The sequence below is a fragment of the Apus apus genome, chromosome Z, assembly GCF_020740795.1.
Source record: "Apus apus isolate bApuApu2 chromosome Z, bApuApu2.pri.cur, whole genome shotgun sequence".
Lineage (NCBI taxonomy): Eukaryota > Metazoa > Chordata > Aves > Apodiformes > Apodidae > Apus > Apus apus.
In genome coordinates, this window is record NC_067312.1 from 3785874 (window position 1) to 3801784 (window position 15911).

Here is a 15911-nt window from a genome sequence, read left to right on the forward strand (position 1 = left end):
AATGGTCCTCTTTTTATTCCACCTCTATCAAAATTCCCCATCCCTAGAAGTGGTCAAAGCTGGGTTGGATGGGGCTTGGAGAAACCTGGTCTAGTGGGAAGTGTCCCTTCCCATGACAGGGGGTTGGAACTAGACGATCCTCAAGGTTCCCAAACCAGTCTGAGATTCTGTGTGATCTCAGTGATCAGAGGAGTTCTCAGTCTATCCAGCTGTCCATGCACTGGATCTGTGTAGAAATCCTTTTTTATTTTCTCCTGCATGAGGAAGGAGAGGTCCAGCAGTAGCAACAACCTCTGGAGACAGTCAGCTTTCCCTTCAGCAGTTCAGAGCTGGGTCTTTTTATGGAAGAAAAGACTACCTGCCAACATGAGATAATAAGGAAATAATACAGCCTTGGCTATGATATTGGAAAAAAATCTGTGATGTTCAGTACTTCGTGCCTTTAAGTGCTCAGCCTTGACCTGTCTTCAGCAGGTCTGTTCTTCAATCAGTAGGTTTTTCTTTTTTCAGAAGCAAGGCCCTTTCCATTTTCAGGCTGAGGCCCCAAAAGCAGGTAACTAAAGACCTCTGACATTTTTTGAAATCTTAGCCAGCCTTGAGTTTTACTAATACAATATGAGAAGAAAAGAGTAAAAGAGGAAGTTCCTAGCACACCAGCAAGGTTCAAATAGAAGCTGGAAAGTTATTCTGCATGGTATCATATCGAGAGAAAATCTCTCTTTTTGTTCTCCATCCTGAATTTTTTTTCTTTCTCTCCACTGAGACAAAACCACTGTTAACTGGTTCTTTGTTATGCTGGTTTCCTGCAGCATTTTTGATAGTGCCTAGTAGTTGTAAGGAGTGGATTACAGGACAATATGCAAAAAGTAGCTTGTTTTCAGCCATGGAGGGTTTGAGGGAATCTTTACCTCTCTTTCTTATTGGCTAAAGGGAGATCTTTACTCAGAAAATTTCCTTGCTTGCTACTGCCTAAACTAAAGCCTTAATACCACAACAAGATCTATGCTAAGTTCACAGTGTCACAGATTTGTTCTCTGACCTTTGACAAAGTACTTTAGCACAAGCATTTGACTGTGGTTCCAGCAATATATTTCCAGGGTCCCACACGATGCAAGAGAAACCTCCTTTACCCGTGAAAGTATAACATAAGTAGTGTCAGTTCACCACTAAGGCAAAAACTGCAGGCAGTGCCTTCATTCCTTACATTTCATTTATATACTTGACAGCTCTTTGAAAGAGGTATCTCAGCAGATTTATAAAGGATGCATGTAGAGAAAACCCACACAAGGGCCTCCAGTTTTAAAAAAAGCCCCTAGGAAAATATATCCTTTGGCAGGATTCTTTCAATTTCTGGAAAAATATTCCTGTCTACTGACAGGAGTAGTCTCAGGTAGACCAAGTCTGAAAGTAAAAAATACTGTTAGATTTGCTAGCTGTGGTAAAGGACATAAACCCAGAACATTTCAGGGTTTTAACCCCAGATTGGTTGTAAAGCTTCCAGTGTTTAAGTTGTTTGCTTCAATTTCATAGCCTCTATAGCCTGTAAGATATATTGGCAAGATTTCTGCAGACCAAAAGCTCACCAAAGTCTTAGGTAAGATCTACCCCCAGATTTCCCAGTTTGGAATTAAAATACAATTCGATGACATAGCTCTGGGAAAACAAACCCTCAGTGGTACAAAATGTCACCGCCTCTCCAAACTTACATCTACATTTAAATGTCCTTGTGGCAAAACCTTCAGGTATTCAGAGGAGGGAGATGGAGCTGGTTTTGCCTTTTCCTTACAGCACTGCAAACCCACCAACAGCCCTTTTGATCTTCAAAGGTAGATCTTCTGGGCTGCAAACTACAGCAAGATAAAGAAAACTCAGTTCCACTAGGTGAAACATGAAAACTGCAAACAAATCTCCCTGCTCATTATGTCTGTGCCTAGCACAGCCTTTCTCCTTCCCTTGCTCTCAGTCCAGCAGGGTTTATAACAAAGTGACAACAATCTGCAGCTACAGGGGCTCCTTTGGATCCCTAGGACATTTTCTTACTGCTCTTCGCTTTTGAAACTCAGATGTGAGCCCTTCTACAACTCTTCTCCATATCCCCACATGTGCTGCAAAATCCCAGCTCAGTGGCCTCTTACTGCCCAAATCCTTCCCTGGGAACTTCCACGGATGAGTTTTCCCAGGTGTTTTCTGGCCCTGTCTTTGCCTAACCCCTCAGAAAGGCTCAGTTAGACACCATATTCAGTGGCAGACAGGACAGCACAAGGAAACAGCCCTTCTCCTGCTGCATAGCCAAGTCCTTTCATCCAAAAGACCAGCAAAATACAGCAAAGGGTGATGAAACACAGAAGGAATCGTCTCCTTCACAGCTTGGAAAACAAAGATGTACCCTTTGAGCTGTGCTGAGATGGTTCACCCAACAGAAACCTCTTCCATCGGTGTCTGTATTGCTACCAAAAAAGTCCCTTTCACCACTGAGTGTATTTAACTGTGGCTCTCACCAACATCAGACACTAGGGCTGTTTTGTATAATCTTAACCTTCCTGCTTAGTGCAGATGGAGCCATTTCTGTAAACTTATGTTGGATCTTACTCTGGGTGCATGTTGCTGTTTGTATGGAGTGGGTGTGGAGGGGTCTATCCCAAACATGTGGATCTACTGCACCAACGCTTCACAAAAATCAAGAGAGAGATTGGGATGTAAAAAGGTTACAAGCCAGATGGTCCCAAAGGCAGGCAAATCCCTTCAAAGTATTACTTGGATTTTGAGAGACTGAAGATTGAGTTATTCTTAGTTTCTTTGAGCAGAACCCAGACTTCACTGGATTTGAATGTCTGTTCTGAATCCTTATCTGTTCAGATATGGTTTACAGGGACTCATGTCTTGGTTTTTGTCAAAGATAACTGGGGGGGGTTACACAGGTCTAAACATAACTCTTCATACCAACAGTAAGACTTGAGGAAACTCTAAATCGTGGCACTTTATACTGAAGAGATCCCTAAATGATTCTTTTCTTCTCACAGTCATTCAAGAACTTGGAAGTCCAGGAAGTACCCTCAAATCTCTCATTCCCATGAATTTAACAGAGGTCACAGCACAGCTAATTCAGCTGAAAAGTGTTACTACAGGAAATCTTGAGGATGCTTTCGTGTTCACTCATGTGAACATAATTCTCTGGGTCTTTTAGCTACATAAAGCCTGTCTTACCCATAGAGACACTTCAGCAGGTACACGTGGCAGCATGAGCAAAGTAAGAAGTGGTGAATTCTCTGGCTTGTAACTTCTGCTGGTAACAAGGTGACAGAAAACCTCAAATGCCTGGGCATTGTTGTATACGCTGTAGCTTCACTCAGCGGAGAAGGGATGTGAAAGAAAAAACACATATCACACCTGAACGATCCTTGAGTGACCCTTCTTTCCTGTAAGGAATTGAGCTGAGCCCTGAGCAATGCCCAAAAACCCTGGAGAGAGGGTTAGCTTTATAGGTGCCAAGTGTGGAGGCTCTTCTAGAATGCCTCTTGCTGCTGAGGATCACACACAAGAAGAAAGATGCCTGTAGTGAAGGGCATTTTTTCTTGACACGTTTAATCTTCTCAAGAGATCTCAGACTGCTGAGTTGGCATTGTCCTCCCCTCGAGGTCAACTACTACATTTTAACTACATAGCCACAAGAAACTGAGGATTATAACTAAATTAATTAGTGATGAGTAGCTAGACAAACAGGCCAAATCCTCCCCCTTCCATTTTAAAGCTGTGGAGTCTGGCAAAACCAAACTCAAGTGAGAGTGCCTTGGTTATACCCCCATCCACAGGGATGTTCATCCAAGCAAAGGACATTCTATTACATTTTTCTTTAGCAGCACTCTATGGTTGTTGTCTTTAAAGACAAGGCTCTTAGACTTCATCTCTTTGCTTATAGTTGTGTCTGATTGCTTACAGTTGAATTTTCTTGAGAACTAAAAGCTAATTTAGCTAATTTCAACTTTCGGAAATCAGGTTGCCTGTAGATTAATGAAGTAAAGATTTAAGGACCAAAAGTGGTCCTGCCCAGTATCATAGATGTGCCAGTGCTGACAACTCTCCAGAACTCTGAGATGTGGGTTAGCTAATTCTAACAATGCACATTATGAAATAGAACATGATTTAATGAGGAAGTCACTGGCTGTGATGAACTGCAGGTGATTTATCTGTTGGGAAGAGTATTTTAACAGAAAATATGATGTTTCTCTACTGAATCCTATCTGGCTCAAGAAGAAGGAAAAGATGGTTGGCCTCATCCTTTTTTCCCATCTAGAGGAGATTTCTGGAAGGAGAAGCCTTCCCATTAAATGAGAGGGAGAGTTTCTGGTTTCCTAGCTTTGTATCGCTCTCTGCTGTCCTACTCAGGGGACAATGGCAGCAGAGCTTATGGCAAGTTCACCACTGGCTTGCTGAAATTCCTGAGGGCTTTCCCCTCCTTCCACATCAATCTCAAGACAGCCACAGCTTTTGGGAGCCCAAAGCTGAATACTTACTTTTGAAAATGAGGGAAAACGTAGTTTCTTTCCTAACAGTGCTTTTCACTTTTTAGCTTGTTATTTGGTCTCCCCACTGTCCCTTCCAGGAAGATGACACTGCCTTTTATGTCATGTTCATGTGTATTTACACTGATTTTTGTAGTGCTAACTCTAGTTAAAGCCAGGGTATACTTTACTTAGAAGTCAGTTTCCTCCATTTATCAGTTACAAAAAGCATTTCTACCAAACCAAAAGTGTGTGATAACATTAGTAAATAACGTTTCCGTGTCTGGTACAGCTTTGCAGTAAAGGTGCTGCTACAGAAGATCCCTTTGAGACATATCCAGAAGATATTTCCAGTATCGCAAGTTTTATTGAGACAAAGTTTGTAATCTGCTACTTGAAACTGAAGAAGCCTGAAGAAGCTCTGAATCATTCACACAGGTGAAGAGAATTATTGATTAGATACATTGCTAAGACTGAAATAAGACATTAGACACAGACAATGGAAAAATCGTGTGCAGGAAGGATCAGTCTAGTAACCAGAAAAGATGAATCATGAGAACATGTTACACATGACACTGGTGTTTAGATTGAGTTGATTCTTAAAACTGGAGACATTAAGCCACAATAGCAGGGTATAAGTTTAGTGCTTTGCTGCTGCTGTAGGTAAAGATATGCAGGTGAGTCACCTACATAGTTCGCCCTTATTACTGAAGCTAGAAAATACAAACTTGCTCAGCCTTATAGGGCAGTAATGATGTTATGAGCCCTTGATCTGTTCCAAGCCAGATTAGGTCAGGGATGGCTTCAAATTGTTTTCATGACATAATTCCTCATGAGCCCACTTGTGATCCACATCAAAGTCCAGCACCACCAGCAATGCATAAAGCCAGAAACAGGGCTTGCACATGGTGGAGAATGGGAATGTTTACTTTGAGGAAGAGGAGGCTGAGTGGAGACCTCATCAGTCTCTACAACTACCTGAAAGGTCATTGCAGAGAGGTTGGTGCTGGTCTCTCCTCACAGGTAATTAGCGACAGAACAAGAGGGAAGGGCTTCAAGCTGCACCAGGGCAGGTTTAGACTGGACATTAGGAACAATTTCTTCACAGAAAGAGTGGCCAGACACTGGAATAGGCTGCCCAGGGAGGTGGTGGAGTCATCATCCCTGGATGTGTTGAAGGGTCGTTTGGATGTGGTGTTGGTGGAGATGGTTTAGGGGAGAACTTTGCAGAGTAGGGATGATGGTTGGACTGGGTGATCCCAAGGGCCTTTTCCAGCCTGAATGGTTCTAGGATTCTATGATTCTCTAATGCCTCTTGCACAATTCATAGGGAGACACTTGAAGAAGAGAAGAGCACCTCGGTTACGTAGTACATGAGTGCTCTAGTAATGACTTAACAGGGGGAATCTTCTGGAGGCACAGCAGGGAAGAAATCTAGAACAGCTGAAACCTTGCAGATTTAATTCTAAATCCAGTGACTTCTGAAACCCCAAAAAAAGGTATTAAATAATAATTAATGAATAAGCTTTATGCAATATCTGTCAGAGAAAAATGCATCTTGAAACCAAGTGCACTACAGACAGAATAAATCAGGATTCTTTAATCCAGATTAATTCAGAACTAAAAAAAAATAAATCAAAATTCAGGTACTTCTTCATTCCTTAGCTTCCTTATTTTGCACCTTCAAAGTAGGACTGTATAAAGTACCTTGAAGAATGGAATTCTAGGGAATTCTTAAATAATAGAATTTAAAAAAATGCAATGATGCTATGGTCCAGTGCAGACAGGGGCATTAAAATGGAGACAGAATAGAAGAAGAGCTCAAGAAAAGCATAGATTTTTAGATAGAAGTAGAAAAATTAGGAACGTGATGGCTGATGCTTCTAATCTGTGGGAAATCTGGAATATGATGTGTTCTTTGCTCTAACCTACTTTCCTAATCTCTTTGCCTCCTCAGAAAAGGGAAGAAAAAGAAGCAAAAGAATTAGCAGCACCTAATTACTTCAGCAATTGTGTTAGGCATGAAATACATGTAATAGGCTAAAGAAAGCTTGAAATAGATTTTATTTTTCATCTTTGCTGTGATCCAAAGTCTGCCCTGTTAAAAGCCTTTCATAGATCATTGGGTCAGTTTTTCACAACCAAACCTTCCTTAAGGAATGCCATATATCAGCCTCTTTTTTGTTCTTTTCATTTTTTCATCTGATATCTTATCTTAAAAATAATATGGTGTTTATACTATTACATTTTTTCAGACTGTGAGGAGGGGGGAAGAAGGCATCAACTCTCTGCCCTCATGGCAATTGGAGGATGCCAATCAAAGATGCACACCTGTGCCTGTGGTTTTCTCTCCAAGTTTTTCTCTCAGTCTTATTGCTGGGTGCTAAGGAAGCAGCTGTGGCAAGAAACTCAGAGTACTTGAAGCCATTCCCTCTTGCTCTGTCACTAACTACCTGTGAGAAGAGACCAGCACACACCTCCACACCTTCTTCCCTGTAGCTCTCACAGGGCAATGCTTTCCCTCAGCACAGCTTTCTGAGTGTGTTTCAAATGTTGGCCTGGGAAAGCACAGTTCTGAGATCCTTCCTAGCTCCTCTACCACCTTAGGATGGTCTTCAGCAGAGCTGCATCTCCAGAGCTCAGTAAAGCGTTACTGTGCCAGAACAGAAACATCACTGGCTACACCTACCTTAGCATTTTGTTTTGGCACAACAGTAGAACTGCGATTCACTTTACCCAAGTTTCTGCATTTTCTGCACACTAGATTATTCCGAGAGCACCACTCACAAAGTGGACTAATTTCAGACAAATCTCCCTGCACGTTCTGCATGAGATGTGCACAAAATATATCCAGCACTTCATGAAGGCACAGGAGTCCAAACCAATGTCTGACCATCAAGGCATCTTTGGGCAATGTGCACAGGGACATTTTCTTTAGGAGACCAGTCTAGGTCTAGTCTGAAATAAAACCTCTAACTATCTACAGAACAGATGTTGGACCTCATAGCTTCTCTGATCTCCTGATCCATTCCTTATACATCTCACTACTTGCAAATGTTGATTGAACCATGCAGAGCTTTAGGTCTTGCACTTGCCTTGCAGAAAGTGACTGCAAAATGAATTTCACTCACAAGCCCACAGTGTCTTGGTGATACTGACAGGTTTTAACTTCTTTTGAAAGCTCGTTCTGAAGGCCCCACACATGTAGTGCATGAGCACTGAATACATACAGAAAAACTTACATTTAAGATAAATGTAGATATAGTGCTTAGGGACATGATTTAAGCACTGAACAGGTAGATTAGGTTATGGTTGGGGGATTCAGGTTATAGTTGGACTCGATGATCTTCAAGGTCCTTCTAACCAGGATGATTCTATGATTCTACATTTACATCACAGTTTCAGGACAGTTTCACTATGGCTTGTTCATCCGTCACAGCTGTCAAGAGAGAGAAAGAAATAGTTCTTACTACCCTGTGTTGAGAGTGTTGAGCTGTGCAGAAGTGTATACAGTGTATGCCTTGGGCACAGTTTTATTGTTATTATTAGCTTTTCGTGGTGTATGAATTAGAGATCTAAACCTGTCCATGTCTCTCACCTTTCCAAGGAGCATCATTCTGAACCCAGCTTATTTCCGGAATCACCTGCGCCAGGCTGCTGTGTTCCGGTGCTTGGAGAGATGCTCTGAAGCTGCCAGGTATTCTGCTGCTCGGGGCTTTCTCATGGGTCCTCTGTGTCTCTCTCGTTCCAGCTCTCAGCAGTAAGATCATCTGATATCCAAGCTTTCCCAAGATCAGTGGGAGCTTTGCGTTGGCTCTGCACAAATGATCCCGCACGCAACAGAGATCCCATGCTCCCAGCTGGCATAACATGAATAATCCCAATTATGTCCCTCCTCGTAGTGAGGTGATTGTTTGTAGAGGATTTCCTCCTTCTCAGGCACAGGGGTGAGCCCTGGCGAGGTCTCAGGGCTGCACAATGTTCAGTTAGAAACTGCTTCTTGTTCTAGTGCACTCCAGAGGATTTTTAGTGATGATTTGAATGAACATTCCATAAAGCTCATGGCTAAATCCAGCCCTTATGCAGAAACCCATGGATGCTACTGAATTGCTTTTTCCCCGGTGAAATTCAGGGGAGCTGTATGAGAACATCTAAGAGCAGATTCAGTTTCTGTTTGTAACAAAATGCTACCCCCTGATTCTGGGCCTGCTTTGAAATGTTTATTGTTAAATCCGTGTATTTTTGGTTAGATCTCATTAAGAACAGAACACATCCTTGGAAAGTACATTCTGAAAGGGTATTAGGACAGGATTGGGATTCCTGCTCGGCAGACATATTTAACTAGGGGGAAATTTGAAATTCAATGTACAGTAATGTCAAAGCACAATTAATATATATAGGCAATGGTAAGGGGAACATGCAGAAGTGCACACTGGTAGCACTACATCAACAAATAAACTTCTGATGCTTAGTAATTAGGTACCCAAGTTTGTTACATGTTCAACTGACTAAAGTGACAATTTGGAATGTCATCTGGTCCCATTTAACTGGATTTAGAATCTCCAGAAGAAGACAAACAGAGAACAGTGTGGAGAGGCAGCCACTAAAAGCAAACAGATTTTCTAAAGTCTGCCAGGACTCTGCATTAATATCCATTGCACAATAGCTTTTTCATATCCCTCAGTCTGAAAAGAATAATGCCATGATAGTCACAGGCAGGGGGAAGTACGAAGGCATACTCAGTTAGGTAGAAAGACAGCTGATTGCTTTGGGTTGGGTTTTGTTGCTTTTTTTAAGATACAGTTTGATCAAAGATGAACTATGAGTTTGCCATAGAGGAGGCTGCCAAGTTAGAGGGTGTTACCAGTGTTGATGCTGTTCTAGCAGAAATGTACTTACATATGGGATAGTCTACCCACAACTACTTAAAAGTACAAAAAGAAGAAGACTACAATATTGCAGAGCAGTCATTAAATACTTGTTCAGCTTAAAATAGGGAAAAGCTCTTAGGAGAAAATGTGGGGTTGATTGCTTGCGGAGAGTTTAACCGGCCAAAAATGTTTACTGATGCTTGTCTTGAAGTCGTGGGTAATCTTTTGATACAGACCTGATGTTACACTGTTCATTTTACCTCCTTTAAATATTGCTGTACATGCCCTTCTCTCCCTGGACACCCATTTATTCCGCTGCTGTCGTCAGGAGTGCCATGGTTGCAGACCATATCTACTGGCTGATGGGAGGCACCGAGCAGCACACAAGCAAGCTCATCAAGCAGTACTGGCAGGTAAAAAATGGTAGCTCAGTGGGGAAGGAGGTGCCCATCTCACTGTTAAGACCAAAAGGAAGGACTGCTGCTGGAAAGACTGCTGACAAAGGTAGTTCTTTGGCCTCTCAACCGACAGGACACTGTATAGTTCTACCATATTTATGATGAAGTAGAGTTTCTTGGACTAATTTTAAGGGCAAAATTCAAGGTTGTTAACCCTTGGCTCATGCTTCAATTTTATGGACTGCTATAAAGTTTAATTCTGGATACTGAATAGTCCCCTAAGCTACTTTTTGTGCAGTCTTCCCAGGTCAGCGACACTTTCCTTTTGCAATTTGTGTGGTTCTGATCTTCTGACACCTTTCCAGAGGCTTCAGCAGGAAGGGGAGGAGAAAAAGGCTGTAGCCGATGGTCTCAGAAGAGCCTGAGGTGCTCTGTGAAGGATGGGTAGGCAAGACCCCAGGCTGGAAAAAATCCTCCTGTGCAGAGTAGACCACTGACTTCACTCACCTGTTGAATGACACTTATTTGAGATGGCTGTTGAGTCACATCAGCACATATTGAAGTTTAAGGACACCCCCTTCTGCTCTGAGGAAAGCTCTCAGACAAATGTGGAGATGAGTGGATGGCAGATCCTTTGCTGGGAGAGGCTTCTTGCTGCAGGAGCTGATCACTGTCAGTGATGTCCCAGCCTTCACCTCTGAGGTCTCAATGCAATCAAAATACATTTCAGAGGGAGCTCAACATTTGGTCCTCAAGAGATGGAAGACCCTTCTTCCTCCCTGAGTGGACCTGGTCCTCAGGTGCTCCTTGTCCATACTAGGAACATTGTCTAGGAACTAGATAATCTGGAGTACTGCATACAGCTCTGGTGCCCTCAGCACAAGGAAGACGTGGAGCTGTTGGAGAGGGTCCAGAGAAGGGCCACCAAGATGATCCAAGGGCTGGAGCAGCTCTGCTATGAAGACAGGCTGAGAGAGAGTTGAGGCTGTTCAGCCTGGAGAAGAGAAGGCTCTGGGGAGACCTTAGAGCACCTCCCAGTACTTGAAAGGGGCCTGCAGGAAAGCTGGGGAGGGGCTTTTCATCAGAGAAGACCGTGATAAGACAAGGGGTGATGGTTTTAAACTGAGAGAGGGGAGATTTAGGTTGGATATTAGGAAGAAATTCTTCACTCTAAGGGTGGTGAGGAACTGGAATGGGTTGTCTGGGGAGGTTCTTGATGCCCCATCCCTGGAGGTTTTTAAGGCCATGCTGGACAAGGTTTTGTGCAACTTGATCTAGTGGTTGGACTCCCTGCTGATGGTAGGGGGGTTGGAACTTGATGGTCTGTAAGGTTCCTTCCAACCTTAATGATTCTATGATACTATGAGACTATGACATTAGGAAGTGATTCTTCACCCAGGAGGTGGAGGAGCACTGGAATAGGCTCCCCAGGGGAGCAGTAATGGCACCGAGACTGACAATATTCAAGAAACATTTGGACAACTCCCTCAGGGACATGGTGTGAATTTTGGAGTTGTCCTGTTCTGGGGCAGGAGTTGGACTTGGTGATCCAGGCTGTCCAAGGAGGTGGTTGAGCCACCATCCCTGGAGACATCTAACAAGACAGATGTGGTGCCAGGGGACAGGGTCTAGTGGTGGAGGTGGCAGAGTTAGGGTAGTGGTTGGATTTGATGATCTTGAAGGTCTTTTCCAACCGGAACCATACTGTGTTTATATGTCCTTTGTGATAAAATTTCAGAGTCTGATTCTGATGCTCTTTATTTGGGTTTTATTCTGTGAGAACATCTGTGCTTTATATGAAGAGGTACAAAATACATCTGACATAAGCCTGAGTAGTAAGATCAGAATTTGGTCTTTTTTGTCTTCACTCCCCTTGTAAATTCTTCCTTTTAAAAACTATGACTAGTTGCTTTCTTGTTGGTAGAATGGAATAAATCTCAGTCCTGGGAACTGCTGTATTTCAGTACTGCTGTGAGTGCCAAGTGCATCTCAGACAGAACATTACCCACTGGGGTAGTGTTTGCAGTGCCTGTGAACTTGCTGATACACTTTCCAGGAGAGTTTCTTCTGTACAGAACAGGTTTGGTTTTTTTTGTGTGTGGGTTTTTTTTTTTTTTTTTTTTTTTTACCCACTGGGTCAGACTCATTTAAAATCTTGAGTTAAGTTTTATGACTACAAGGATGATGAAGAGACTGGAACATCTGTCTGATGAGGAAAGGCTGAGAGACCTGGGGCTGTTCAGTCTGGAGAAGAGAAGGCTGAGGGAGGATCTAATTAATGTCTGTAAATACATGAGGGCATCAAGAAGGCAGGGACAACCTCTTGTCACTTGTGCCCTGTGACAGGACGAGGGGCAATGGATTCAAACTGGAACCCAGGAAGTTCCACCTCAACATGAGGAGAAACTTCTTTCCTGTGAGGGTGACAGAGCCCTGGGACAGGCTGCCCAGGGAGGGTGTGGAGTCTCCTTCTCTGGAGACTTTCAAGACCTGTCTGGATTCTTTTCCGAGTGACCTGCCCTGGTATTTTTTTGGTCCTGCTCTGGCAGGGGGGTTGGACTTGATGATCCTCGGAGGTCCCTTCTAGAAGGACATAGAGCATGGATGAAGAGACATTCAGTAAAGCTTGAACAAATAGACCTCTGCTTTTTAAAAGATGTACCTCAGGAAGCTAGATCAGTACCATTGTTTTGCTGCTGATTCTCTAAGGGACCTGAACAACATGACCATTAAAGTCCATAGAAATACAAAAACCTGAAGTCACTTTTCTATAAATCAGTGCAGGCTGGCAAGTGTTCCCGCAGGGAGGAACAGGCACAGATGCATTCATAGGCCCCCAAGCTCCTGGCAGGAGGACATGCCTGCTGTTTTCTGGCCTGATACTTCCATATCTGAGGCATTAACAGTGGATAACATGACTGTGGAAAGCTGGAACTCCTTCTCATACCAGGGGGCAGAAGGTTATTACCACCCTAGGTGGTCATGGTGCTATTAAACACATTCAAAGCTTGTTAATTTTCCAGGGCTAAACATTGCCCACTCCAGACTGCTTCCCTTCCAGTAAATGCAGGATAATGGGCTGAATAAATACAGTAATGTAAAATCTAAACAAATCCCCAGTGACACCCTCGACACCCAGGCAGAGCACTCAGAGTAAAAGCACTTGGGTGCATGTATGGCAGCCCACCCCAACACCTGCTCAAAAAAGTTCTAGCATTTCTATGGCATTTCTGCACACCCCACAGCAATAAACACAATGGAAGTACACTGGCATTAAGAAGTGTCAGAGGAGCTGTTGACTAAAACCAGTAGAGAGAATCATTGAATCATAGGTTGAAAGGGACCTCAAAGACCATCATGTTCCAACCCCCCTGCCATGAGCAGGGAACCACTAGACCAGGTTGCACAAAACCTCATCCAACCTGGCCTTAAAAACCTCCAGGGATGGGGCATCAACAACCGCCCTGGGCAACCCATTGCAGTTCCTCACCACCCTTAGAGTGAAGAATTTCTTCCTAATATCCAACCTAAATCTCCCTTCTGTCAGTTTAAAACCATCACCCCTTGTCCTATCACTGTCTTCTCTGATGAAAAGCCCCTTCCCAGCTTTCCTGTAGGCCCCTTTCAAGTACTGGGAGGTGCTCTAAGGTCTCCCCAGAGCCACAGACACAGACACTTGACTAACTGGCACCCTCAGCCTTCCACTCTGGGGTGGTGGGAACAGTTGTCAGCTACACAAAAGGCTCAGGGAGGCACACTGGGTCTTGGATCATTTCACATAGGTGGAGGCTTGACTGGAGAACAGTGAGGACTTGTTAATAAAACACTGAGCTAGTCCCATAATGATACTTTCTGTGAATCACTTCGGGGCATAAGGTGATCTGGGAGTGTCATGGTCTGAGAAAATTTTCTTCATCCTGTCTCAAACCAGGACAGGAAGATTCATGCACCCTGTTAACTATAGATACACCTGTTCCTCTCATGCTTTTCTGACCATGTCTACCAACCTTGTGGTGCTGTTGTCACTAGTAAAGATGTTGACATTTTTGCCAAGTTATCTTAATGAAGCCTTGGGGGCCCCTGTTTCCAGAAAAGACTGCCCATGTCAGGAAGATAAAAATCTCCCTTAGCAACAGAAGCAGCTGAAGCAATGCTGCATGAGTTCTTACCCAAACCCCATCCCAGGAGGAAGTGCAGCTCCTCCTCCCTTGTTCTGATGGGTAAGAGTACTAGGAAGGCTGTTCCCAGGCTGGGAGCTCCTCCTGGCAGATCCAGCACCAGTTCATTGGGGCCCACTGAATTTCAAATCCACCTCCCAGCATAAGGCTAGCACAGTGCATCATTTGAGTCTTTTTTTAAGGGTGACAAGGTTCATCAGTCTCGTGCTGCCCTCTGCACAAGACTGAATTTTACTCTCAACATAAATGGTGTTTAAAAGCAATATTTTAAGATTCATATTCCATATAGACACAGTGTCTGATTCATGCCCACCCAAGGGGTAATATGAGTGCTTAGTATTGTTTAACCAACTCCCAAGGACTGAATAAAACCCTCAGATGAAAGATGTGACCTTCAGAGAGCATGGAATCACTTTTTCTTTTCAACTAAAAGACAATTAATCTAATACTTTTCTCCTCATTGAAGACACAGGCTTGCTGCACAGAAAACTGTTCACAAATGTTCTTTCTCCACTACGTTGATTTTCTAGTATAGACAGTGTTTTCTGCAACTATTTTAAATTCCTTTCTAATTAATATTCAAGACCAAACTAAGTTATTTTTGCATGACTGTGCAGCTATTACAGGGAAAATCTAACATGTGAAAGTAATTATTTTTATTTTTTTAAACTAGCCATTAACCAACATGAAATGTATAATTTCTCTGGCTTTTTTAGGCAATTCATGAAGAAGCCATGATTAGAGAAGTATCTTTCACAGCTATGTACACCCCATTTGTGGCAGGAGGCAAGGCTGACAAAATAGAGAAGCTAAAGAGCATATTTGCTAAAAAGCACCCTGGTTATGTGGAGCACATCTATACAGGTAACAACAGATTTCACATGCTCTTAACTGCTGTCTACTGCTTGTGTGTGTGTCTGACAAAGAGTCTGAGAGTGTCTGAGCACGAGCCTTTATGTTTCTACACTTCTGGGGGTAAAATTAACTTCTGGGATTTGCTCTGTGCTTGCACATGGTTTAGGTAATCAAATCAGCACAGAGGCAAAGCACAGACTTTGGACTGCAAATCCCCATAAAGGCACGTTTTATCCACAAAGCCTCATATTTCAGCTGTTGAATTTCATTATTGCAGTTCATCTTTTGTACAAAGGTAATATGCAGTGCATTGCTGTGACAGCAAGACCCAGGCTCACTCCCATCTCCATGGATTTCCAGCAGTCACTGGTGGTCAGCCCTGCAGCAGGGCCTGGGCTTCCCAAAAATACCCTCCCTCTGGGGGCCCTGCTGGGCTGATGGCCACCTTGGGAGCACCTCAGCTGCAGGGAGGGGAACAGAAAGCCAGGTTTCCTGCAGCCTGTTGAAGAAAAGTAGGATTCAGAGTGAACAAGGGCTTTGCAGAGCCTGTTGTCATCTCCCGGCAGAGTGAACAAAAACAGCATCTCCTGGAGTAAAGAGATGCTTAAATTCGGGTGATCACAGGCTTCTGTTGGGATGAATGGGCATGGCATTTTGGCAAAAGAGAAGCAGGGGGATAAAAGGCATTACCCTGGCAACTTGGAAAGGAGTTGACCCTGATAACGCTTGGCTTTGAGCTGGTGACTGAGAAAGGTAAGGGGGAAAGCACAATGCTCAGGTCAAATTCTAGCAAGCCTCACTCTTTGTCACACAGCAGATGTGTAGGTGATCTAGAAGGCCGAGATGCCCCCAGTCCCTGTGAGAGTTACAGCCCAGTCAGAGGTGACAGCTTAGTCCTTGTAGCCCCCTGAGCCCAAGCCCTCAGCAGATGAACGAGGCTTCCAAAAGGATGGACACTGTGCCTTTGGGGAGGAAAAGAAAATCTATGTATTTGGAAAACAGAAACAGGAATTAGGAAATCAACTGTTTGCCATAAAAATGTGCAAGTCTTTAACAGAAGCAAACTTGTTTTGTTGATCTTTGTTTTGCTTTGGGAAACCAGTATAAAAC

The 15911-nt window shown here is 43.4% G+C and overlaps 2 protein-coding genes across 2 annotated transcripts in view; one reads left to right on the forward strand and one right to left on the reverse strand.

Annotated features, from left to right (window-relative positions):
- Positions 1-15911, reverse strand: part of LOC127395940 (inositol 1,4,5-trisphosphate receptor-interacting protein-like 1) — a 149317-nt gene that overhangs the window by 99128 nt on the left and 34278 nt on the right. The window lies entirely within an intron of this gene.
- Positions 1-15911, forward strand: part of LOC127395572 (spermatogenesis-associated protein 16-like) — a 29004-nt gene that overhangs the window by 3289 nt on the left and 9804 nt on the right. Inside the window, 4 exon segments of the mRNA XM_051642713.1 lie at positions 4792-4937; positions 8107-8196; positions 9699-9783; positions 14663-14810. Coding sequence (XP_051498673.1) covers positions 4792-4937; positions 8107-8196; positions 9699-9783; positions 14663-14810 — 469 coding nt within the window.